Source organism: Schistocerca gregaria, chromosome 1 (genome assembly GCF_023897955.1).
Source record: "Schistocerca gregaria isolate iqSchGreg1 chromosome 1, iqSchGreg1.2, whole genome shotgun sequence".
Classification (NCBI taxonomy): domain Eukaryota; kingdom Metazoa; phylum Arthropoda; class Insecta; order Orthoptera; family Acrididae; genus Schistocerca; species Schistocerca gregaria.
The window spans coordinates 455,853,112-455,865,501 of NC_064920.1; the positions used below are offsets into that span (position 1 = coordinate 455,853,112).

At 40.7% G+C, this 12,390-nt stretch overlaps 1 protein-coding gene across 2 annotated transcripts in view; it reads right to left on the reverse strand.

Moving 5' to 3' along the window:
* Positions 1-12,390, reverse strand: part of LOC126352307 (ubiquitin carboxyl-terminal hydrolase 34) — a 538,206-nt gene that overhangs the window by 111,369 nt on the left and 414,447 nt on the right. For both annotated transcript variants that reach the window (XR_007565188.1, XM_050002677.1), the window contains exons 50-51: positions 9,776-9,913; positions 9,402-9,654 (exon numbers count right to left, since the gene is read on the reverse strand). Coding sequence is in view for 1 of the 2 variants with exons in the window: in XM_050002677.1 (XP_049858634.1) it covers positions 9,402-9,654; positions 9,776-9,913 (391 nt within the window). In the remaining variant the exon portion in view is untranslated. The remainder of the gene's footprint in view (positions 1-9,401; positions 9,655-9,775; positions 9,914-12,390) is intronic.

Genomic DNA, 12,390 nt, shown 5'->3' on the forward strand with positions numbered 1-12,390 from the left:
CTGAAGATTAAATGGATAGATAATCCAGCTAATAAAGCAGACTGGCTATAATTGGGGAGAAACAAAATTTGTGGCACAGCCTGACTGGAAAAAGCAATCAGTTGACAGGACACATTCTGACACATCAAGGGATCACCAATTTAGTAATGGATGGAAGGGTGGGGGGTAAAAATTATAAAGCGAGACAAAGGTATGAACACAGTAAGCAGATTCAGAATGATGTAATAGGTTGCAGAAGTTATTTGGAGATGAAGAGGCTTGCACACAATATAGTAGCATGGAGACTGAAGACCACAACAACTACACAATGGTTAAATCAAAGGAAATGCCTGGGCTGTGTTTTCGATTTAAGATCTGCTGCTGTTGAATTTCTGAAGGAAAAAGCAAAGCAAGAATGAAAATTGGAAGATCCGCAATGGATTGCAGACCTTGTATCTTAAAAATAGAGCTGAGTGCCGACTGCCCTTGGCAAGACATTGCAAAGTGAGAAGAAACTTATTTATGATTTAAAAAGAAAATCACATTGTGATAGGTACAACTTCTGGTAAGGAACACTGCTCAATTCCCTAAGCTCACTGACATAAAAGAAAATGTAACTTTTGAACAATCCATTGTGGTGTTGAAAAAATTACCGAACAGCTTTCTAAACATTTGTAGGCACTGCCAAGCATACATCTGTTTATGAGCTGTTTTCAAGACTGTTTCCCATATCATGTGAAAGCACTCCTGTGCACCTGCAGATTGAATCACTCGATCTGCAATGTAATTCCCTTTTAAAAGACAAATTCTTTCATGTTAGAGCTATCCAGAAGTTCTACGTCGTTTTCTTCAAGAGGAGTTTCCACTATTCCATAATGAGGTTGCAAATGTGACATCAGTGTTCTGATCTACATATGTGCCTGAAAGGCTTTTACTGGTTATGAAACTAAATAAGTCATGCGACCTGAATGACAATATGTAGTTGGCACAGCACGAGAGGCTTGGACAGAAGTATCCAAAGCCTTCATGGTCCTTCTGATTGCCCTCAGCTTGTTACAGGTTAAAATAGTTTGCTGTACCATATCCCAGATTTTCAGACATAGACATACAGTTGCAACTGTATGTCTATGATTGGTACTCTGAGTTCAAGTTTGTCTCCTGTGATTTCTTCTTTAGCTATCTTGTCTGCAATTCATTTCCTGGTATGCCCATGTGGCTTTATGTCCAGATGAATACTACGGTTGTTCAGAAGCTGTGTAGGTTAATCATAGGTTGCTAGCAACCAAAACATTTCTGAGGTAGCATTGATACATTCCTTGAAAGCAGCCCATAGAGTTGCTACAAACTAGGAAGTTCTTTGTTGGGATAGTTTCGATGTGTTGCAGAACAGAAATATGACTACCAATTCTATGGTGTTTACACTATGTGAACTTGGTAGGAAAAGCTTTTTGTATCCCTTCGTGTATCCATCATGCAGATGTATTTCGAATTGGGGTAGTCACTGAGAAATGAATGGAATAGGTGCCTGAAAGTGGTGGGGTGTGTATTTTCCTCAGGGCCACAGAAGGGCTCCATCTGAATCACAGGACTGGGTGCACACTGAAAGGGAACTCTGTGTATACAGATGCCCTTGCACAGGGCCTTCAATTGTACCCCAGCTGGTGTATCTATTTTTGTGCAATTTGTACATAGTCTGAACTGCTGGTTGTGAAACAGAGTCGAGTAACATGAATGGGTAGGCATCTGAAGAATTGTGACCACATAGTTCGATAAGAGTTGCTGGCGTATCACCCTCAGTGGTGGGATACCTCCTCCCAGAAGAACTGTGCAGTCTGCACCCCAAGGGGCATTGCTGAGAAATCTGAGGGTAAAGTTTCCTCGTGCAGTTTGCCTGTAAGTCGTATACATGTGGTAACCAAGTCAGCTTACCATCAAATAAAGGGCCTAAAACTTTGAAATGTTTTATGACTTCAGGTAACTGGTTACCTAGGTAAAATTCTGGGTGAGGATGTACAGTCCTCAGTTAAAAAAAGTGCACAATGCAAATATTTGTAAAAGAATATTGATACCCATGATTCACAGCCCAGTTTTCTACTACCCATATGGCTCCCTAAAGTTGAGACTCTGTGGTACACAATGATGTAGAGCTGTAATACAGGCAAAAGTTGTCCACAACAGTGATGAGATAAACAAGGGTCACACGAGAGTCAGTATCAGATGCATGCAACGAGCCTGCGCGGACCGCCTGGGACCATAGCCTCGACTGCCACCACCCAGTCAGCCAGTCGAGCTGCACCAGGGTCTGTTGGGCAGTGTGGTGCCCCACCAGAAACTGAGTCTGTCTGGCCACTTGTGTGGCTTGGCTGCTTGTGAAGTCGTTTGCCCACCAGGCATCGCATTGTTGTGGGTGTGAAAAAAAATCTCTGTGGCTTGTTTGCAAGCAGCTTTTTCCTTCACACAGCACTTAACAACAGAGTACTTCATCTCCGGTCTTATATTAATATAACATGTCTGTAAAACATCAGCAACAAGATGGTTACTTAAATCTCCACATTTACTTGTAATTATTACATTAATTTATTGTTAGGTACATGTGAGAAACGTCTGTACCTTACGATGCCATCAAAAATGGTTCAAATGGCTCTGAGCACTATGGGACTTAACTGCTGAGGTCATCAGTCCCCTAGAACTTAGAACTACTTAAACCTAACTAACCTAAGGACATCACACACATCCATACCCGAGGCAGGATTCGAACCTGCGACTGTAGCGGTCGCGCGGTTCCAGGCTGTAGTGCCTAGAACTGCTCGGCCATCCCGGCCGGCTACGATGCCATCAAAATAGTTAATTTCATTAATGGTCACCCTACTAATTAGTAATTTTTTTCAGGATTAACCTAAGTATTTACAAGTTTTGACTAACACAGACGTAACATCCTTTTATCACAGAAGAACTGTTCTCATATTGTACGACATTTATCTTTTTCTCACCCGGTACACCTTTCCTAGGCAAAGTATATGCTTCCGGATTAGCTTATTTGAAAGAAATTTTGTTAAAAACTTGACAGTTGAAATTTATTACTTCACAGCCCAAACACAAATCTGTGCAGTGTGCAAGACCATACGAATTGTTCATTAAAAGCCTTGCAGTTTGGGAAATCTGTCTAAATTCCTATCAAATTGCATGCTTAGATGCCTTTCATGATTTGCTAGTAGAAATTCATGTTACTTTGGACAAAAACGTCAAGAATAAAATTAATGAACAATTGAAGGGATTTGGAAAAATTTCAAACACAATTTCCCTGCTCCATCTAGTAACAACAAATGGATTCGCAATCGCTTGGAAAATACAATAGTTTTGGAATCTACGTGTGGTGTAAATTGAAATGAGAAGGTACTCGAAACTTCTAGTGACTACGTTACAGAAAATAAATCTTCAACACCAATAAGTTTCTAGTTTAGCTAGGAGACAGAGTTTCCACTTCTATCAAATATCTATCGTGCACTCCATTGCTGCTATACTTGAGCTTGAATACCCCTGGTGTGGGCAACAGGATGGAGCAGTTGGCCGCAGCCGGGCTTGAGTGGGCAGATATGGCACAATGCATGGCTCTAGTCACAATACCACAGATTGCAATGGTGAAAAGGCTTACTCTTAAAACTGATTCCTAGGGGAAATCAGATTCTTTGTTGCGGCATCAGTCTCATCCCAGCTTAGGGTATTCGAGACAGCCACATGCGTAATTTTGCTGTTGAGTGTTCAATAACACTGGTGTTATGGTGGGCTGGATTGCTACACACTGCAGTGTAAAGCAACACTTCACACCCGGCTACATGATAGGAATTAAGTTACTGCCACTATACATATGGCCAGTGCAAGTACAAACACCCACAATTCAGCCAACAGCTTCATTTCATCGCCATCATGCATTTGTATGGCACAGTACCCTCTTAATCATCAGTCGGATGTACAGCCGAGCAACTGTAGCTTCATCGAACAGCATCATCAACCAAGCAGTCATTTGTCTATGAGCTGTCAGATAGTCTCCACAGTTTTGGGCTTTGAATGGGTACTGCTGAGGCAAGGTCTCTTATTGGGTGCTGTCACCTGACACTCCAGCTGGCCTTTAAGGTTCTGGGTTCAACTCAGTGTGCCTGCACATCCCTGCCAACCGCCTTGGGCCATAAACAGAGTATGTCTTTCCAACCGGAAGCTCGCTAGGTTCTTGAGTGGACAACCGTCTCACATCAGCGAGGCTGCCGAAACCACCAGCCTCCATTATGCTGCCTCACTCACTGCTACTAGCCACACCTGGGCTGCTGGCATCAACCTGCTGTATGAGAAATGTCAAATAATAAAGAATGTTTCAGTAAGCCACCTTCCTTGACTCCACACTTGCCACCTTTCCTGGAAGAACGCAGCCCCACAGCCTCTCACACACAATGATTTTTGTGGCAGCAATGGCTATCCTGCAACACTGAAACACTGATGTGAGTGTAGTGGTCCAGCAAATGTGGAATCAGCAGTGGAATTAGTGGAGATCCTGTTTTCACCGTCAATTGAGAGTAAGTAGAAGATGTGTATCCTGTAACCACTCGGGGGTTCCTTGAGACCATTAGTCCCGAGTTTATTTCCATCCTCTTCCCATTGTCCTATTAATACATTTCAATTATATCAGGAATAGATAGGCTTGTGGTACTCAGTGTCCAAAGGAAGAACTGATGAAACCAGTTACACGCTTGCAGTGGGACTCCAAGTGTCAAATCGCATGATGTAGTATATTGGACATGCCAACAAAGGGGGCATTATACCAGGCAATACAGAGAGTATTTGTGGCTGAGACATGGAAAACCAGAGGTACTGGGGAAGTTCATATGAATGTACATGGTAAGCAAGTGGAAGTGTAATTTATTGTAAACAGTGTTGGGAAGTGAGTTAGGAATTTAGGAGTCCTTCAAACATCTGTGATAGTAGATACGTGGTTTGATGTCCACTGAGTACCTGCACTCAGTGTGGAGCTTCTCTCTTATTTTCCACTCCTGTATTACACTCCTTCTGATTCTATCTGTGATTCTTTTTTCCAGTGTGGTAGTTAAAAGAAATTAGTGCTGCAGCAGTGTCTTATTGTTTGGGTTTTCTGTATTCTCATCATGACAACAGTGTAGTAGGACAATACCTCACAGAAAGGTCACCGGCCGTGACTTCATTGTTATATTGTTCCTGGTTCTTCAAAGCTCAGTAAGCATAATAGCAAAAAATCAAAACATAATAGCAAAAAATCAAAGAGCAATATTATCAGAAATGATGTAAGAAATAATGGGAGTCATGATGGGAGAACATATCTGGTTTTGCGAAATATGACAAGGAGAAAATGCTATTGTGAAACAGGAGTCGATTAAGAGTTCATGCGTTGAAGGCTGTTTTTATTGCTCCGACCTAGTAATAAGATGTTATATTTAATAGGATAATGTACAACATGGGGAATAGGATGAGTATGTAGGTGAAGATGAGTGATATGGGACGATGATAATTTTGTGTGGCTCACTGGCCTGTTGCAAGTCTTTCAATTGGATGCCATATCAGCGACTTGTGTGTCCTTAAAACCAAAGGCACCCAGTTTTTCCTGGACGGTCCCTCACCCAAGTACTTGCCAGGCCCAACGCTGCTTAATTCAGTGATCAGGCAAGAAGTGGTGTTATCAATGTGGCACGATTCTTGGCTTCTGATATGTTGCAGAAGCTAGTGTAAGAAGGATAATTCACAGTAATGAATGAGTACTTGATTCTCTACTTTTAGATAAGTAAAAGTGGAGTACTAAAAAAAAATAAAAAAATAATCCTTATGATGTGGCTTGACACTGCTGCCGAATGGGCCAATGAATGATGGAGCCTGTAAGTATTTTGCCTAGAGACTAAGGGCAACAGCCTAGAGATTATTACATAAAATGGATCCTAATGTGAATGGTATGGACAAAAGTGACCACAGGAGAGTAAATAGTGATGGGAGAAAGAATGCATCAAAGCTGCAAAAGGAGGAGAAAATGTAAACATAGTTGTATCTCCAGTAATTCATATGTTCTGTAGTAGCTTGGAATTCAGAGCACTGAATTCTCCCAAGGCAAGAATTGTTGTGGCATCAGTCTTAGGCAGACCACAGCAGACAGGCCACAGCCCAGCCAGACACATGCTGTCTAGCCTCCTACATAATCTTGGGACTTTTGCAACAATGCTGGCATATGGTATGATAAAATATTCAATAATAACAAATTTTTTATTGAGCCAGCATTCATGACACTGCACTCGCCATGAGAAGATCCCATCCCCACAGCTCCCACACACGTCATTCTGGGGACACAAGTCGCCACAACAACGGTGTCAGTGCAGCGGCAACACAAACATTACACATGCTGTACACACTGGTTGCTGAAGGCTGAATCTATCTGGACCCATAACAGTCAGAGCTGATACAAAATTCTGTATAAAAATTGGTAAGAAACCCTGAAAACCCAACTAATGCACAGCCCGCAGGATGTGATGGTTCCTGGCAGTATCATATGTCTTCTGCAGATTGAAGTACATGGTGGTCAGGTGTTGGCAATGTGCAAGAGCGCTGCATACAGACTATTCCCGATGTCTCAGCTGATATGTGGGGAACAAAGTGTTCGAAAGCTGCTTAGATATTATTGTAAATATCTAGGGCTTCCAGGCACCAACACATTCATAAACTGATCAGTCTTTCAAATAATTTACACATACCATTCATTAAAGAGATTGGTTGATAGTCAAAATTTGTGGTTCTTTTCCTGGTTTCAGGATAGGAATTTTGATACTCTCCTTCCATTGGGAAAGAAATTCCCCTTGTTGTCAAATACAATTTAGAAACCCGAGAATGTGTTTTATTCTGGTGTTGTTAAGGTGTTCAATCATCTAACCTTGGATTTTAATGCGTTTGGGGGCTGTGTCTCAACACACTGCTAAAGCCCTGTGGAGCTCCCATTTACAAAATGGAACATTGTATGATTCCAGGCCTTGTACACGGAAAAACAAGTAGGTTCACTTAGCTAGGTGTTTCCAGATCAGAAAATTTAGATGATAGTTACTACAAGTGAACAGTTTGGTAAAGTGTGCTGCAAAACATTCTGCAATGACCAAGGGATCAGAAAAGATCCCACCATTCAGGTAGATGCCAGGACCTACTGTGGATGGTTGGTGACCACAAATGTGGAGTTTAGTCCATACCTGAGACGATGCAGCAGTGACTCTCACAAATGGTGCATATTATTCTCAACACTTCTCTCTCTTTTCTATCCAAAACTCACACTTTTGCCCAAAATCTTTTGAGAGCTATTAAATATTCTGTAGAAGCATGGTATTTATATCATAACATGCTCGCTCTTCTGTGTAACATGCTCGCTCTTCTGTGCCCTCTGATTGTTTTTTTCTTCCAACCACCACGGCACGGGTTTTGAGTGGGGTGGTCTGAAGCTATTGTTGCCTCCAAGTGTGTGTAATAACCAATAGCATTTTGTTCCACTCCTTTGGTATCATTCTCTTGACTGGCTTCAAAACTTACTTTGGAGGTGAAAGCTTGCCAGTTCACTTTCAGGAGAAATCAACAAGGTGAGGTGCATGTTCCACTGGTTGGTGGTTTGGGAAGGAGAGAGTAACAAGGAAGTGGTCGTACGATCACAGAAGACGCCATATCTTGTACGACAGTGTTTAGAGGTACCCGCTTACTGAAAGTGTCTGAATGTATGATTGGGCAGATTCTTCCCACATGTCCTCTCAATATTAAAGTGATTCCTTTTCTACAACCTACAGGCTGTGGTTCTTTCAACCATTGGTTGGTGTTAGATTGCTGGCCTGTTTCATCCTGGGTGGAGGGCAGTTTCAAGTGTGCACTCTTTCCTAGTGATACCAGAGGAGAACAAGGTGTGTGAGGCTGCACTGGTGGGGTGGTTGCCGCTGGTGCTGTGTGGTTAGGGGTGATGTAAGCTGATGTATCCTTCCTCAGCTGAGAAACAGGCTTTGAGATGCAGCTAGTGCCAGGAGTTGCCACTCAAGATCTTTTTATTATCTTGCTAGGTGGGGATTTGGTTACAAAGTTTGGAAAGTCTGACATGTCAGATGGGTAGAGTCATTTGAACTTTTTCTTAGCAACTCGTTATGATAGGTGGCCTTGGGATTTCATCTCCTTCTAGAATACTGAACATGTCAATGAATGAGATGAGTGGTGGTCTGGGAAGTTTACACATGTAGGGGGTTGTTCTCAAAGTCTACAGTCATCTGTTATCCTTCTACACACCCCAAAAGTATGTTCCGTAATAGAGCAGGGTGTGTCCACAACTCAGGCATGTAAAGCATCTCATAAATGGAGGGAAATAGGGTTTCACCTCACAGTTATAAACCATGATCTTAAGTTACTCAGGTAAAACATTTCCATCGAAAGCCAGTGCCCAACCTATTACCCTTAGGTATCATCTGAATACTCTGCGCCACTCTAGATTAGCATGCAGTTCTTGATCTATTTGTAATGAAGGTCATAATGGGGGATGAGATCATTTGAGTTTGTTATGAGGAGAGATGGTAAATGATATATCCCAAAACTTGTCCTTGGCCTGTAATGCCTGTGATTGATTAGCATTTAACGTTTTCTCTATTGCAGTGAGTTCTTCATACCTAGTCTCCATGTTTTCATCAAAAAACAGTGGCTTTGTTGTTGCCAAAGATTCTCAATTGGTTCTAGAACACAATAAAAACTGAATGAACTATCTAATTTCATTTCTTGTTGCCTGCCTTTCATCCCACGGCATGGTCAAACATGGAAACACTATATAATTGTAAGCCTCTGCATTGAAACGTTGTTTTCTATCTGCTGAGACAGCCAAGTAGGCACTGCTATTGGTATGAGTAAGTTTGAACCATTTCATTTCATTGCAGATGGTGCCGCCCTGATGCCACTCACTCTGACTGGAGTCCCTCCCCTGTGTGCAATCCGACCATGACAAGGCAACTGTGAGGGTACAAGATGACACTCCCATCCTACAAAAGACTGGCTACCACAACGGATTTCAGGTGTGAACATGTATCTACTCTAATGGCTGTGAAAAATTAGATAAGAGGCAGTCAGGACCTCAAAAGGGGACCATAAGTAATTTAGCCAAATAGGTTGAGGGAGGGGCTGTGATGTGAGCTAATAATGACTGTCATTTGAAAATAGCCAAGTCTTTAATGTGAAAGCTGTACTAGGTATAGGACACCTTTTAACTGACTCGTATGACCGGCAGGACTACACATGGGTCTATTCTAGTCCCCAACACTGCAGGGCAGTACATTTTAAGATAATACTTTGAAACGAAACACTGTTGCACACACAGAAGCCATTAAAAATTTTAATAACATTTCTGTAGTAGCAATACCAACCTGCATTCTCTTCCGCCTCTATGGTCTGACGAGCTTCACGTGCTTTTGTCAACAGCTGAAGCAACGTTGGAGTCAGCTCATCAGACACTGGTAATGATGCATCTGAGTTGTACACCATAGTCAATGCTCGGAGATCACCATTAAGTTTTAAAGCAGTGGCTCTAACATTTACCATGGGAACAATTTCTGATAATGAGGTGACCAAGTTATCAATTAGGTTACAAGTTTGTTCTGTGAGAACATGAGATGCCACCTGAAAGAAAAGATGTTTATGGTAAGAAATATTATACCTCTAAAAATACACGAACACACACTTACAAAATGGATATTTATAAGAAATGTTAATGAAAACAGAATTACAGAACTGGACTTACCTTAGGAAAATACAGACAAAGGAAATTATATACAATTCCTATATTTAGTGAAGATCTTTCATCCAGTAAAACTGCTTCAACATAGTCAACAAAATAGTTACTGTTTGTAAGCATGCCAATGTATTTCCTGTCCACGTGCTAAAAGAATAATGTCAGCAATTAGAAAGTATGAAGGATATTTCATTAATTTAATTTTTTAACATAAATAGTACATAAAACTAACATCTATTTCAAAATGTAAACACCACACACACACACACACACACACACACACACACAGCATGAATAGCACAGAATGGTGTGTTTTTGTTTGTTTTAACAGCACAACCCCACCCCTGCAATAAATCTAAGCAAGTTGGTAACTCCATTCTGCCACAAATTTGGACAATACATAGTGGAATGCACATTTCTCGGTATTTTCAAGTCATAATTACTAAATGTTTAGCCAAAAGAGCATCCATATGACAATCACATTTTAAGTTCAGAAGCTCTGTTTACATTGCCAAAATTCACGTTCCAGGAATACAAACATTTCATGTCACAACAGAGGAGATCATAAAATTCACAAACACGTTACAAAAATGAAATGGAAACTGGTTCTACCATTCTGGGGGCAGGAGTCAACCTTTTTTCAAGCCACTGATTGCTGATAAAGCATGTTCCATCATTCACTACATTCATACCAATGGTGGCTTGGAAAAATTCTGGATATCAGTGAAGAACAGAGCTGCAAATGCAAATTTATGAGGCAAAGCGGACGTTCATCAGTTCATTTGTAGACACTTGCTGCTGATGTTTGCTGGATTCCCTATGAAAATGTTTTAATGACTTTGTCTGCTCCTGCCACAAGTGCAAGCACCAGTCACTTATATACTTTTGGATCAGACATGGTTGTCCCCATGATAATTTGTTTAAAAGAATGAATGCTTTTTACAATTACTCTATCCAAGAACTTCCATTTTTATCCATGTTCTTTCAGTTTTAAACCACAAAAAAAGAGGGAAGAAAACTAACAATAGAAAATGACATTCATTGCACGTCTATAAATATTTCTGTGCATAATTCCAGCATTTTAATAATCTTACTTCATTACATCGTAGGTGTTCCTTTTTATCATGCCAATGACACTGAATTGAAGAAAATCTTTAAAAAAATAATTTAAAAAAATTACTCCTTTTCTACTGAAGCCAGTTTCAAAAAGCCTTCTCTGGAAAAATTATTCTAACCACCTACCATTATGTATCTTCTTATATCAGTTTTACACAAACATCTGTGACATGAGGGCAATAAGATTTATTTATTTTGGGTGATTTTAAATGAAATGAGTCATTATGTATTTTTAATGCATTGTTACCACTGCCTTCTGCATCCTCACACTGCTGATCGGTGGGAGCAGCTTCCCCCACCAAGGGCAAGAGGATGTTCTGAATCTCTGTCCATTTTTCTGCCCTCTTTGATGAGGGCGATAGCAGAATGATTTTTATGCCTTATAGTCAAAGCCTTCGGCTGCTACTGCTGATGATTTTTATTCAAAATTTAAGCAGTGGCTGCAACTTGTACCACATTCCTGTCCTATCCCCTACTAGCCCCCCTCCCCTTCCCCGAAACCCCTCCCTTTCCAGCCTTGTTTCTCCTCTCACCACCTTTACCCAATGCAACTGCTCATCCTAGCTGTGTTGCTGCAATGGTACAATGTAATCGGTGTGTGTGTGTGTGTGTGTGTGTGTGTGTGTGTGTGTGTGTGTGTGTGTGTGTGTGTGTGTGTGTGTTTTCTGTATCAGCTCTGAAGGACATTGGCTGAAAACATCGCAACACTGTCAGTCTTCTTCAGTTGAAGCTTCCTCGCTGAGAGGCCACGACTGCTACATATAATTTTCTTAATTTTTTTTAATATGATGAAAAGTTTGTACATATATTATTGAATGTCATGACTGAATGGTGGCAGGCACTGCTTTTTAACCTCAATTGTGTATTAAAATGCACTAACATTACTAACTTTTTGTTCAGGTCCGGTTTTTGCAATGCTAAATTGAAGGAAATTTCCAAATTCTCTCAGTCTTATAGTGTACAAAATAGTTTTGAAACGGCTAAGCTTTTGGAAGGGGCTGAGGTCCCAAAGGGGGCATACTCACCTCCCTTGACATCTCGAATCTATATACTAATATCCCCATTGATGAAACTCTATACACCATCACGAGGAATATTTTTTAGATTTGATAAAATAGGTTTAAGTGAGGCGAGTGAATTTACTAATCTCATGTCTTTGTCTTTATCTTTCAACTACTTCACTTTTAATGGCCAGACTTATTATCAAAAGGATTGTCTTGTCACGGGTTATAGTCTTTCAGGTATTCTCTCTGACTTTTTTGTAAATGATTTGGCAACTAGGTGTTTTACTTCTCATGAAGAATTACGGAATAAAACTAGTTTATCACAGATACACTGATATCTCCGTCCACTTTCAGGGTAGTAGAGAGACGTGGAAGAACTTGCACAGGCTTTTAACTTGATGCAAAAATGGATACAGTTCACAATGCATTTTGAAGTTGATTTTCTTGATTTAATTGTCTCTATAGTAGGCTCTAATCTCGGTCATGACTATTTTTTGTAAGATA